The sequence below is a fragment of the Aquila chrysaetos genome, chromosome W (genome assembly GCF_900496995.4).
Source record: "Aquila chrysaetos chrysaetos chromosome W, bAquChr1.4, whole genome shotgun sequence".
Classification (NCBI taxonomy): domain Eukaryota; kingdom Metazoa; phylum Chordata; class Aves; order Accipitriformes; family Accipitridae; genus Aquila; species Aquila chrysaetos.
The window spans coordinates 2,670,746-2,685,575 of NC_054457.1; the positions used below are offsets into that span (position 1 = coordinate 2,670,746).

The 14,830-nt window shown below is 43.8% G+C and overlaps 1 protein-coding gene across 2 annotated transcripts in view; it reads right to left on the reverse strand.

Annotated features, from left to right (window-relative positions):
• Positions 1-4,140: 4,140 nt before the first annotated feature.
• The window catches only part of LOC121232791 (transmembrane protein 161B-like), a 74,484-nt gene continuing 63,794 nt past the window's right edge, over positions 4,141-14,830 (reverse strand). Inside the window, exons 6-7 of one of the 2 annotated variants that reach the window (XM_041121254.1) lie at positions 5,460-5,480; positions 4,141-4,228 (exon numbers count right to left, since the gene is read on the reverse strand). In XM_041121254.1, coding sequence (XP_040977188.1) covers positions 4,171-4,228; positions 5,460-5,480 — 79 coding nt within the window. In that variant the 3' untranslated portion in view covers positions 4,141-4,170. The remainder of the gene's footprint in view (positions 4,229-5,459; positions 5,481-14,830) is intronic. The other variant, XM_041121255.1, reaches the window with a different exon arrangement.

A 14,830-nucleotide genomic window follows, 5' to 3' on the forward strand; every position in this document is an offset into this window, starting at 1 on the left:
GGTTGAGATAAGGACAGTTTACTGGGACAACACAAGGAGAGAAGTTACAATAATAACAATAGTACTAATAAAAGAATATACAAAACGAGTGATACACAATGCAATTGCTCACCACCCGGAACCTGACACTCCACCACTTCCCCTGCTGCAATACCATACCGACCCCCCAGCCTGTTCCCCAGTTATATACTGAGCATGACATCACATAGTATGGAATATCCCCTTGGCTAGTTCAGGTCAGCTGTCCTAGCTGTGCCCCCTCCCAGCTTCCTGTGAAAATTAACTCCATCCCAGCCGAACCCAGGACAGTTGGTTAAATAAAATACTACATGGACTGGGATTTTCTTTGACTGGATGGTTGCAGAGTCTATTGCAGAGTTTAATAGTGTTAATTATATTCATATATAATGATTGCGCATAATGAAAATGAGACTTACTAAAAGTTAAGACTTTGATAACTCTCAAAGGGTGGGAATTGCTATTGAAATCTTTATGTCATAATTTTTTACAGACTTAGGGAACAAAAGATAAGTAATCGATGTAAATCACTTGGGTAAGTAACTCTTGGCAAGACAATGGAATGGAAGGAACAAATCAACCTAAAACTAGGAATCGGAAACTTTAGTGGGCTGGTTGCCCAAGAAGCTTGGCTATACCACATGAATCGGTTAAAAATGCTCCCTTTAGGTGAACTTAACTAATTATAATATGAAGACCACACCTCTAGAAGTTAGGATACCTGCCTCCACCTGAAGACCCTCACCCACTGAGCTTGTGCAGTAAAATTAAAAGATGTTGCACCTTTAAATGAAGACGAGGACACTATACACCAATCAGCTTTAAGATATGGAATTATGGGCACCAATACAAGTTGATAAACAATGAATATGGTAATTACAATGTATAAATGAATGACTGTTTTAGTGCTGGGTGTGCTAGCTTTGCAGGGATACGCCCTAGCACCCCTTTCTGCGCAGAACCGGCAATAAATAGCTAATACCTTGACTCTGTGTGTTACTGGCTTGCACACGGGGTGAACTATCCCACAAGTTTTGGGACAACAGGATCTCCGCCAAACTTATCCCAATATTCAAAAATACAACCCAAAGGGCTACAGGGAAAAAATCGTGGATTGGCTTGATCCCATTTTTGCCAAATATCCAGATTATTAATTATTTCCTGGCTCTTACGCCCCTGGTCAGTAATTCCTTCTGTGGTTCTGACCCCACTGGTCAGTAATTCCCTTGTGCGCACTCGGCTCTGACCCCACTGGTCAATTAAGGCATCCTTGCCAAGCATCTAGGTGCAACTTTTTCCCTTGTGCGCACTCAGATCTGATATCAATAAAGCTTAACTTATTTCATTTTACCCTAACAATACTTTGGCATTGTAAACCAGGATATTGCTGTCTAGAACAAAACCCCAAACTGAATGATAGTCTGCTTCGTTAAAGGTCTGTGAAGAACTGCTTACAGTTACCAAATTTAAGTGAAAATAGAGAAAAGGTAATTCCGGCAGGGGGAGATCACGACCACCGACTCAAGGACGACCGTCTCAAGAAACCCACTGTCGTGGTTTAAGCCCAGCCTGTAGAAAAGCACCACGAAGCCGCTCGCTCGCTCACTCTCCCCCCCCCGCCACGGTGGGATGAAGAGGAGGAAATATAAAGAAAAGCTCGTGGGTTGAGACAAGGACAGGGAGGGATCACTCACCACTTATGATCACGGGCAAAAGACAGGCTCAACTTGGGGAAAAACAAAATCAATTTAATTTACTACAAATCAAATCAAAACAAGGATAATGAGAAGTAAACCCAAAATCTTAAAACACCTTCCCCCACCCCTCCCTCCTTCCCGGCTCATCTCCACTCCCAGTTTTCTCTACCTCCTCCCCCACAGCGGCGCAGGGGGATGGGGAATGGGAGTTGTGGTCAGTTCGTGTGGTGGGTTGACCCTGGCTGGACGCTAGGTGCCCACCAAAGCCATTCTATCACTTCCCCCTCCTCAGCTGGACAGGGGAGAGAAAAATATAACAAAGGGCTTGTGGGTCAAGATAAGGACATGAGAGATCACTCACCAATTACCTTCACAGGCAAAACAGACTCAGCTTGGGGAAAATTAACTCAATTTATTACCAATCAACCAGAGTAGGGTAATGAGAAATAAAACCAAATCTCAAAACACCTTCCCTCCACCCCTCCCTTCTTCCCAGGCACAACTTCACTCCTGGATTCTCTACCTACCCCCCCAGCGGCACAGGGGGACGGGGAATGGGGTTTGCGTTCAGTTCATCACATGTTATTTTCTGCCCCTTCATCCTCTTCAGGGGGAGGACTCATCACACTCTTCCCCTGCTCCAGCGTGGGGTCCCTCCCACAGGAGACAGTCCTCCATGAACTTCTCCAATGTGGGTCCTTCCCACGGGCTGCAGTTCTTCACAAACTGCTCCAGCGTGGGGTCCCTCCCACGGGAGACAGTCCTCCATGAACTTCTCCAATGTGGGTCCTTCCCACGGGCTGCAGTTCTTCACAAACTGCTCCAGCATGGGTCCTTTCCACGGTGTGCAGTCCTTCAGGAGCACACTGCTCCAGCGTGGGTCCCCCACCGGGTCACAAGTCCTGCCAGAAAACCTGCTCCAATGTGGGCTCCTCTCTCCACAGATCCGCAGGTCCTGCCAGAAAACCTGCTCCAGCGCAGGCTTCCCACGGGGTCACAGCCTCCTTCAGGCGCCCACCTGCTCTGGCATGGGGTCCTCCACGGGCTGCAGGTGGATATCTGCTCCACCATGCACCTCCATGGGCTGCAGGGGGACAGCCTGCCTCACCATGGTCTTCACCACGGGCTGCAGGGGAATCTCTGCTCCAGGGCCTGGAGCATCTCCTCCCCCTCCTTCTTCACTGACCTTGGTGTCTGCAGGGCTGTTTCTCTTACATGTTCTCACTCCTCTCTCTGGCTGCCGTTTCCCGTCTGTCCCAACTTTTTTTTCCCTTCTTAAAATTGTTATCACAGAGGCATTACCACTTTCGCTGATTGGCTCTGCCTTGGCTGGTGGCGGGTCCGTCTTAGAGCCGGCTGGTATTGGCTGTGTCGGACACAGGGGAAGCTTCCAGCAGCTTCTCACAGAAGCCACCCCTGTAACCCCCCCCACTACCAAAACCTTGCCACACAAAGCCAATACAGTGTTATACCATTTCTGCTAGCATACCTAGCATTCTGCTTCCAGAAGTGATGAATATACAAAGGTCCAGAAGGAATATCTTCAAATGAACCTTTTGGCCTACCAAAATCATCACTGTGAAAGAATATGATTACTCTCTAGAAATACATGAGGGTGGGGGGAAGAAGGAGTAAAGCAAGCCATGTAAGTGAAAGGACATACTTTGCACTGTATTGGGTCTGGCTGAGATGGAGTTAATAGTCCCCATAGCAGCCCTCGTAGAGCTGTGCTCTGCATTAGTAGCTAGAAAGGTGTTGATAACACACCAGTGTTTTGGCTACTGCTGAGCAGCACTGGCACAGCATCAAGGCTGTCTCCCCAACATTTTTGCCCCCTCCCTCAATGGCAGTCTGGGGCAGGGCAAGATCTTGGGAGGGGACATAACCAGGACAGCTGACCTAAACTAACCAAACAGATATTCCATACCATATGACGTCAGCCCAGATATAAAAGCTAAGTAAAGGGAGGCGGAAGGGAAGGCATTTTTTGTCTTCCGGAGCAACCACCACGCGTACTGAAGCCCTGCTTCCCAGGAAGTGGCCAGACATCGCCTGCTGATGGGAAGTAGAGAATAATATCATTTGTTTTTCTTTGCTTTCGCGCGCAACCTTTGCTTTCACTTTATTAAACTGTCCTTATCTTGACCCACGAGCCTTTTGTTATATTTTCTCCCCCCTGTCCAGCTAAGAAGGGGGAGTGATAGAGCGGCTTTGGTGGACACCTGGCACCCAGCCAGGGTCAACCCACCACATGCACATAAGATCATGAATACAAATCAGCTGTGAATAAACTTAAACTAGAAATTTGAAGACAACAGAAATACTCTTCTGGAACAGTGATGTTATAGGAATCGTGAAGAAAAAAAAGTTCAACTAACCTGAGACTTGGAAAATGCATTTATGGAATTATATCAACTTAACCACGCTTCAATATCAGGGTAATGGCCTTAATGATTCAGTTGGTGCCCTCCATTCCAGTCCTTTCATGTTTCCATGAGGATAACTGTGCAGTGCTGAAAATGTGAAAATATAATTACTAATGTCAAATGTTGCCCTAATCCCTGTGAAACAATTGCCATAATCAGTGAGAATCATCCTTTTATGATGATGATCATTTACCAAAAATACATTCAGATCAGCCCAACTAAACTATTTCATTCATGCAATGGCTTACATGTGAAACAAAGGCAGTGTATCCCCGAGCATCATCAGTAAAAACACTTTGGAAATACATTGGGAAGGAATACTTTGAGACATCTAATCCACTTTGGTGTCTTTTTGCAGAGCCAAGTATACTTGAACCTGTCCTGACAGATATTGGTCCAACTTTTTTTTAAATACAGACAGTGATAACGAGTCCACAACTACAATGGTAACTACACATTATATCAATGTTTCTTACAGTTAAAAAGTCTTGTTGTCTCTTGTATTGGGAGCCTTGCGGAAGACATTGTATTCAAAGAGTTAGCGATCTTGAACAGATCATGTCTGCTCTATTGGGCCTTGTACTTAAGGCTTGAGAAGCTTGTATGTTAGCATGAATAGCCACTGTAAGAGAATCTGCTGGAATGCTCCATGCCAGCCTGTGCTGCGCACTGGTGTGTGTTATGACAGAGATATTCCAACTTTGCAGGAGAAGATATGTAATTCTGGTTTGTTACAGAAAATAAAAGGCACCACAGCATGAGAGGGAGAAGGAACTTCTCCACAGACAGAATTTGTGCAGCATACCAGGGGAAAAATCCATCTGGGGTCTGTCCGATACTGCATGAACACGCAGTTCCCAGCACCTGAAGGCACATAAGATTTACTCACTATCAATATTCCTCTTTTTATTCTATCTTATTAAAACAGTTATTTTACTATGCCATTTGTTATTTGACCTTTCTTATTAAGATCGAGAAAGAACCCTGCACTGTCTTTCTCTCTCACACACACACATCCACCCCAGCACAGAATATTTGGCATTGTGGACAGGATCTTGATAAAAAAATGCCATTTTGGAAGAGGAATAGCAGAGAGCAGGAAAAGCCCAAATGGGTGCCAGGTTGGCCCCGCACACAGGCGTGGGAGCCAGTCGCAGAGTGTTTAGCCTGGGTGACCCCCACAGTGAGTTGGGAAGCTGAGAAGGAATTACCCCAGTGCCTCACCTCTGAGGATATTAAGAAATGTTTAGAGAAGCAAGGGGTAGGATGGGACAGAGGGCGACAAGATCTAAGTAACATCTGGTTACAGTTAACTTACCTGCAGCAACTGTGGGAGATCCTAGAAAGTGAACAAAAGAAAACCAGGGAATTGTAAGCACAACTGGAAAGTTTGGAGATCCGATTGCACTTGGATAAGCTGGAAGCCCAGGCACAGGGGGATATGCTGGAAACCCAAGTAACCACAGTGAGGAAGGGGCAGAGTGTCTGCACTGGGCGATGGGGGCATAGGAGTCTAGTGGTTAGTTGCCCCAGTGATTATTGGGATGGTGGCAGCTGGGATTCCTCTACTGAGGAATGGACTGAAGGGTCTGAGCATGAAAATGGTAGAGCAATCCCTGTGTGGTCTTTGGTTATTAACAAAGCAAAAGGAAACCCTGCAGGGCACCACAGCATACAGTATCAGTGTGAGACTATGCTCAGACCCAGCTGCAGAATGTGGCAGGCTAATATTGGCAGAAGCCCAGGAAGAGATTAGGACAGTGGTTACAGCGAGTGTGGGACCAAGGAGGGGACAGTGTACAAATGAGCCTGCAAGAAGTGACGTGTCTGGGAGCACTTTCCCAAAAATCCAGTGATGATGCAACACTTAAAAGGGGCCCTGGCAAATGGAAATGTGATTTATTCTCTTTGGGAATAGTTGCAGGAGGCAGTAAAGCTACAGCACCCCTCCCCATCTGGTTGGAATTATAGAATGGTGACGTGGAGGTTTATAGATGATGGGGAGCAGTATCTGAGAGAACTGGCTATTCAACAGGGTGTTTACAGCTCTGCCTTCACTAGCCCCAACTCAGAGGTATTGACCTCAGCAATGCGATCCAGGTTGCTAGCCAGAGCACCTTTTAATCTTAAAGGGAGCTGCCCAGGGGAAAACAGTCCGGGATGTAATTATTCTGCTGGGGCAGTTAAGAGAAAACCAAACCAAAAGGGAAGAGAGAGGATTGCCCTTTGTGGATGTCCTGGGTTCAGCTGGGATAGAGTTAATTTTTACAGGAAGCTGGGAGGTGGGGGGGCATAGCCGGGGCAGCTGACCTGAACTAGCCAAGGAGCTATTCCATACCATGTGACATCATGCCCAGTATATATATGGGGAGTGGGCCAGGGGGAGGGCTCTCCTGCTCTCTCTCTCGACTTTCGTTGGGGGAAGTGGCAGAGCGTCGGGTCCCGGGTGGTGAGCAGTTGCACTGCGCATCACTCTTTTTTTGTATACCCTTTCATTAGTACCGTCGTTGTTGTTGTAACTTTTTTTGCGTTGTCCCAGTGTCGTGGTTTAACCCCAGCCAGCAACTAAGCACCACGCAGCCGCTCACTCACTCCCCCCCCCCGCCCAGTGGGATGGGGGAGAAAATTGGGAAAAGAAGCAAATCCACGGGTTGAGATAAGAACAGTTTAATAGAACAGAAAAGAAGAAACGAATAATGATAATGATAACACTAATAAAATGACAACAGCAATAATGAAAGGATTGGAATGTACAAATGATGCACAGTGTAATTGCTCACCACCCGCCGACCGGCACCCAGCTAATCCCCGAGCGGCGATTCCCCGCCCCCACTTCCCAGTTCCTATACTGGATGGGACGTCACATGGTATGGAATACCCTGTTGGCCAGTTTGGGTCAGGTGCCCTGGCTGTGTCCTGTACCAACTTCTTGTGCCCCTCCAGCTTTCTCGCTGGCTGGGCATGAGAAGCTGAAAAATCCTTGACATTAGTCTAAACACTACTAGCAGCAACTGAAAACATCGGTGTTATCAACATTCTTCCCATACTGAACTCAAAACATAGCACTGTACCAGCTACTAGGAAGACAGTTAACTCTATTCCAGCTGAAACTAGGACACCCAGTAAACTGCCCTTATCTCAACCCCCGAGGTTCCTTTTTTTTTTTTCTTTTCTCTCCTCCGTCTCCCCCCTATCCCACCGGAGGGGGGCGGGAGGAGTGAGCGAGCGGCTGCGTGGTCCTTTGTTACCGGCTGGGCTGAAACCACGACAGTGGATAAACTGCAAAAGAAAAATGTTACCCAAAAGGAAATGTTCATAGCTTTACTCCAGTCCCAAGTCCCAAAAGACAAAATTGATAGGAAGCCTACCCCCTATTTATGGGAAAAATATAAGGGAAAAAGAGATCACAAAAGGAAATTAGGATGGTGGATAGACTGATTACATCCTCTGCTCCTCCCACTTCAGTGAAGAAAGGGACAGTACACCAGGACCAAGTAATTACCCCAGTCTCGCCTCAGTGGCTCACTGGATGTGGCAGGTACACCTGCCCCGACAGGAAACAAAACTTCTCAGAGCAAGGAGGAGAGGAAAAAAAAAACCAAACCCTAGAGGCCACAGGTTGAAAATTGAACTGACCAATCAAATGTGCCAGGTACACTGAAGTGTTGACCTTTTGGCCAATGGGGATTAAAATGACCACAGATCAGATTCGACAAGGGTATAAACAGGGACCCACCAGAGGGCATTTTGAGTCAGTCCTCCTCGGAGCAGTGGGTCTGCAGTCGGGGACTCTCCCCTTGGGTCAGGATGCCGCCCTAGGTAACCCCTGCAGGTTGAGAGCCCTCATCTTTTAGGCGATATATGCATTTTGAGTCATCATTTTTAAATTTTAAGAATTCTTAAGTCATCTGTGTAGCACTAATTCCCCTTACATCATTGAGCCTGTGGTTCACTAATGTTATCGGAGTTCTAACTAACTTTTTACTGAAGAATAAATCTGACCTTTAACACCTGTTGAATTTGATCGTGTGAGCCTCTGAAAACATACAAAATGCATACAGATTGACTAGATTTGGATCTCCTCTCCAAGGTTGGAAGGACAATCTGTTATTGAAACCATAGGAACAAGAATGGAAGGTCCCTACATTGAATCCATTGAAGCAAGGAGGTGAAACAATAGGGTTCTGTCAACACTATTGCCTTACTTCTGATTTATATCATAAGTGCCCAGTTCTGGAGTAGTGTCAAGAAAAAAGTGTGTCCTTAGCTAACTTAGCTTGATTTTAATATTAAAAATAACACCCACTTGTGCATAATGAGTATGTAAATGTAAGACCACCTTAATATAATGAGTTGGGTAATTATTTAGACATGCGTAGAAGTACTTTTGTTATATGAATTGTTTGTAACCAATCATGTATTTTGTTAACACTTTTTCCTTGATCCTGATGTGTATATAAGACCCTGTTTGCATTTCAAGTGTGTGCTAGATTTGTGGAGTTACCACCTAGCACCCATCTCCGCGCAGACATGAAATAAACAAATATCTCGACTCTGTGTGTTATTGGCCATCTGCACACTGGGTGAAAAACCCTGTTTTGGGACAACATTTTGGTGACCCAGGTGGGACAGCCATAAGGCCTTGCCCGGATTGTCTTGCTGTCCCCAGCAGTGGACCGGACCGGACAGAGCTCCAGCACGCACCGACCTACTGATCAGGGACTCCTCCAGATTCTTTCCAAAGTTGGGGTTGTGAAAAATGATCATGTCCAAAACAGGATTCTAATTAAAGTTTACAATTTATTACATGAATAGAGGCAAGCAAACAGTGCTGGGTGCACCGGGAGCCTCTGCTCTACCAAGGCACACACCGTCAGGTCTAATTGTGCAGGTTAAGTACAGGTTCTACATACATATTCACTAGATTCCTGAGAAATGTTTATACATATTCATTAGTTTTCCGGGAAACTATTAGCATATGTAAATGTCCTTTACGCAGGCGCATTGAAGGTCTCTGGTGGTCTTTCATAGTCTTCCTTACTTGTCCGCTATTTGACCCTCCTCAGGTGATTCTGCCCAGTATGGTCCTTTACATGTTTTGATACCTTAGTGCTTGTTAGTGCTCTTATTATCTAAGTTCTCATTAGTGGTATAGAACCATATGGTTAGTTTAAGCTAAATTATCTACAAGAATGGGAACAAAAGGCAGGAGTTCTTATCTTTTCCGGCCTTATCTATTCAAGCAAGGCCTCTACTTGTGCTTTCTTAACAAGATCGTAAATTCATCGAACACTTAATTAAGTCTTGTGATCGCTCTTGGTTCCTTCTTGCTCATCATTCCTAAGTACCAGTCTCTGACAGGCTTAATCCTTGACAAATACCAGTCCTTGGTATGTATAGTTACAGAGAGACAATCATTAAGCAATAAGCAGTTTGTTCTCTATATCAATCCCCCCCCCCTTTTTCTTTAAACCTTTGCAAATTCTTTTGCAACTATAAGATTCCACTACTTCCAAGAGACCGTGTAAAGTATTTTTCAATTTCTACTTGATGTCTGATTTTATTTCGTTTCCAACTTTCGTAATTTCCTACTGTTATATGGCTTTTGCAGGAAGCAAGAACTATATACATACTCTCCTACTTCCCTTAGGCCTATGGTTATACAAGATCAAGCAAAACGGTTAAAAATTACATATGCAGAGAGGGTCACATTTCACCATGCATCCCTAGCATTGTTTCATAATGACACGAATCAGGTGAATATATTTCACAGGGTGACGAGCAAATCAAAGGTGCAATGCTGAACAAAAATATTTGTACAAGGGTGAAAGGGGAGCGAATTCCTGGATTGCTGAGTATTAAATTTAATTTAAATTAATTTAATTGCTTCTGCGGAAGGTTATAAAGTTGCATGTAGACGCTTGGCAACAGGGGAAAAGATCGCCTTTACTGACAAATAGGGGTCAGAGCTGAGTGTGCACAAGAGGAATTACTGACCAGGGGGGTCAGAACCGCAGAAGGAATTACTGACCAGGGGGGTCAGAGCCAGCAAATAATTGATAATCTGGATATTTGGTAAAAATGGGATCAGGCCAATCCACGATTCCTCCCTGTAGCCCTTTGGGGTGTATTTTGAAAAACTGGAATAAGTTTGGGGGAGATCCGATGACTGAAGATAAAATGAAAAGATATTGTAATCAGTGGTGGCCAAATTATAAATTGGATGATGGGGAACAGTGGCCAGAAAATGGATCTTTACAATTTAATACCATATTGCAGTTGATGTTTTTTTGTTGCTGATTGGGAAAATGGGATAAAGTTCCATATGTTGATGCTTTCATGTTTTTGTATAGAAACCCAGATATTCAGAAGTGTAAATTGGGGGGAGATATGTTGATGCCATGTATAGAGGAGAAAGAGAAAAAAAGTAAGGAGTTCTATGTTGGGGGGGATGAGCAAAAAGATGTACAGGTGTTGGTTCCACCTCCCCCACCTCCTTATAATAGAGAAACCAACAAGGAAAAAGATAAGGATAATAAAGGAATGAGTGGAAAAAGGTGACAAATGGGGAATTTAAATTTTAGTCCTATTTCAAGCCGAACACAAGGACAAATTCAGCCAGTGATACAAGTGCCTTTAAGGCAAGCAGTGGGGGCAGAGGGTTTACCAGTTTTTGTACATGTTCCATTTACTACCTCCGATCTGTTAAATTGGAAACAGTCTGTTGGTTCATGTTGAGAAAACCCTGAAGGGATGCATCAACTTTTAGAAACGATTATGTTAACTCATAACTCTAATTGGGGAGACATGCAAACTTTATTGAACACCTTTTTTTACTGCAGAGGAAAAAAGAATGGTGCTGGATAAGGCAAAAGAGGAAGGGAAAAAAAAGAAACAGGCAGGAGGATCCTAATCAATGCTTACCTTTAAGGGAAGATCCGGGATAGGACCCAAATACTGGATTTGGAAAAACTAAATTGAAGCAGTATCAACAGTTGATATTATATGGAATACAACATGGGGTCCCTAAACCTAAAAATTTGTCCAAACTGTATGAAGTGAGACAAGAGCCTGATGAAAACCCCTCAGCCTTTTATGAGAGGCTGTGTAAGGTAGCTAAGAAGTGGACGGATTTAAATCCGGAGGAAGGAGCCAATCGAAGGGTGTTTAATATGCTGTTTATGGATCAGTCCTCCCAAGACATAAGAAAAAAGTTGCAAAAGGTGGATGGGGCAGAAGGAATGTCTATTACACAATTAATTGAGATTGCCTATAAAGTGTATAATAACAGAGAGGAGCAGAAAGAAAAGAGAGAACAAGCAAAAATGAAACTATGAGCCTCTTTTTTAGCAGCAGCAATAGTAGATAGGGAAGGGGGGGAAAGGAAGAGGGGGAGGAGGCTGAGGCTGTGGGGATAAAGGCAAAAAGCCAGGGGCATGAAGGGGTCCTCCCTTAGGTCTGAATCAATGTGCTATTTGCAGGCAAGAAGGGCATTGGGAGAATGAATGCCCCAACAAGGAGAAAAAGGAGCTAGACAAGGATGTTACTGTGGTGGTATTAGAGAGCTCAGATAATGAATGAAGACCAAATGAAGAGGACCGGGGAGAACATTGAAGCATCCCCAGTGATCAGATCCCCAGTCCCAATGAAGCTGGGGAATGAAACAATTGATTTTTTAATAGATAGTGGAGCTACTCGTTCAGTGGTAACAATTTGGAAGGGACCTCTTAGTAAGACTGTGGTACCGGTTGTTGGGGCAATGGGAAAAAGAACCTTGCAGCCATTCTTGCAACCTATGGAGTGTATGATTGGAGACACTAAATTAACTCATGAGTTTCTATATATGCCTGAATGCCCCTTCCACTCTTGGGATGGGATTAGTTATGCAAGCTTAATGCTCAAATAACCTTCTCTGAGAATTCTGTACAGCTGCACATTCCTCAAGAAATGGCATGGAGAGCTCAACTCTGTTTACTGATGAATGAAATCTCAGAAGAACCTGGAGACAATGTTCTGGACATGGTATTGGATACAGTAATTCCTCTGGTATGGGCCTCAAAGATGCCAGGTAAAGCCAAGAATGTGATCCTGATCAAAATCAAGCTCAAACCAGGGGCAGGTCCAGTAAGGGTAAATCAGTACCCTGTTAGGCTGGAAGCACGCAAAGGATTAGAGCCTTTGATAAATGTTTCTATGCAGTATGGATTGCTCAGAGAATGTCAATCTGAATTTAACACTCCTATTTTACCTGTAAAGAAGCCTCATTCTCAGGAATACAGACTGGTACAGGACTTGAGAGCGATAAATCAAACACTTATTTTACTGTCTTGGATCTAAAAGATGCTTTCTTTTGCATCCCAGTGGACGAACCAAGCCAAACGATTTTTGCCTTCAAATGGGAGAGCCCCACAACAGGAAGAAAAGTGCAGCTGTGTTGGACTGTACTCCCACAAGGATTTAAAAACAGCCCTACCCTGTTTGGTAACGTATTGGAGAAAGAATTGGAACAATGGTGAGGTAACAATGATTATGTGACCTTGTTACAATATGTTGATGACATACTAATAGGAGCTGACACTGAGGAAAGTTGTTTGAAGGCAACAATCAGCTTGTTAAACTATCTGGGATTGGCAGGATACAGAGTTTCCAAGAAAAAGGCTCAGATAGCAAAGGAAAAAGTTCAATATCTGGGCTTTGAAATATCAAAAGGACAAAAAGAACTTGGAATAGAAAGAAAAGAGGCTATATACAGGATTGCAGTACCAAAAACTAAAAGACAATTAAGGGGTGTTTGGGGGATGGCTGGATTTTGTTATATTTGGATCCCAAACTTTGGATTAATGGCTAAACCATTATATGATGCTATAAAGGGACCAGGGGAAATATTGGTATGGACTCCAGAATGCCGAAGGAGCTTTGATGAGATAAAGAAAAAGCTGATAGAGGCTCCAGCACTGGGTCTCCCTGATATGACAAAACCTTTCCAATTATATGTACATGAGAGGCAACATGTAGCCTTAGGAGTAATGACTCCAGTGCTTGGAAGCTGGAAAAGACCAGTAGCTTACTTCTCAAAACAGCTTGATGAGGTAAGCAAAGGATGGCCCACATGTCTTCGAGCTGTGGCAGCAGTTGCTCTATTAATCCAGGAAGCTCGAAAGCTCACCTTAGGACAATCTGTAACGGTACTGGTCCCTCATGCTGTAATGGCCATCCTAAATGATAAAGTGCATCACTGGATTTCTCCAAGTCAGTTAGCAAAATATCAAGCCACCCTGATAGATCAGGAGGATAGAACTCTGAGTATGGTATCTACATTAAACCCGTCCACCCTAATGCCAACAGCTGAACAAGAACCTTTGCAACATGATTGCCTGGCCACTATTGAACAAGTTTATGCTAGCAGACTGGATTTAAAAGATGAACTACTGAAAAATGTGGATCTGGAATTATTTACGGATGGTAGCAGTTTTATGCAAAATGGGGAAAGAAGAGCAGGATATGCAGTGGTAACCCTCTGGGAAGAAGTGGAAGCCAAACCACTACCTTGAAATACCTCAGTGCAAAAGGCAGAAATTATTGCATTAACCAGGGCTCTGGAAATAGGAAAGGACTTGAGAATTAACATATATACAGATTCTAAATATGCATTCAGCGTTGTGCATGCTCATGGAGCCATATGGAAGGAACAAGGATTACTAAATTCGCAAGGAAGTGGTATAAAACATGGACAAGAAATCTTGAAATTGTTACATGCAGTTTCAAAACCAAAAGAAGTAGCCATAATTCATTGCAGAGCCCACCAAGGACGACAAGGAGAAATAATTCAGGGAAATAGAAAGGTCAATTTGGCAGCCAAAAGAGCGGCACTGCATGATCAAGTAATTGGAGCTTTGGTACCTGATAAAAGAATTAACGTGAAGCCCCCTCAATATTCTGAGAAGGAAAATCAACTACCAGAAAGGTTAAAATGCTCAAAAAGTGCCGAAGGATGGTGGATGACTTTGGATCAACAGGTTCTCATCACAGCCAAAATGATGGAAGCTTTCCTTAAAAGATTACACAAAGAAACTCATATGGGAGCAGATGCCATGATAAGTAGTGTTAAAAGATACGCCATAGGACCAAAAATGCAGACAATTGCGGATATAATAGTAGGAAGATGTCGAATTTGCTGTGTCAATAATCCCAAAATACAAAGAAGACCACCTGCTGGTAAAGTGAAGAGGGGAATAACTCCTGGGGAGCACTGGCAAATAGATTTCTCTAAGTTACCAAAGTGTAGACAGTACAGGTATCTATTTGTTTTAGTTGATACCTTTTCAGTTTGGCCCGAGGCTTTCCCTCGCCACACCAATCGAGCTAGAGAGGTCATTAAAGCACTATTAAAAAAAATAATTCCAAGATCTGGAATTCCTGAAGGAATATCTTCTGACAATGGGCCCTATTTTGTTTCAGAAATAGTCCAAGGAGTATCTAAATTCCTTCATTTTAAGTAGGATTTACATATCCCTTGGAAACCTCAGTCAAGTGGAAAAGATGAACTAAACCCTTAAAAGGCAAATTTCAAAACTGTGCCAAGAAACTCAATTCAAATAGGTAGATGTCTTACCAATAGCTTTGATGAGAGTTAGAATCAGTCCCCGAGTTAGGGAAGAGGTGAGTCCTTTTGAAATACTATATGGGAAA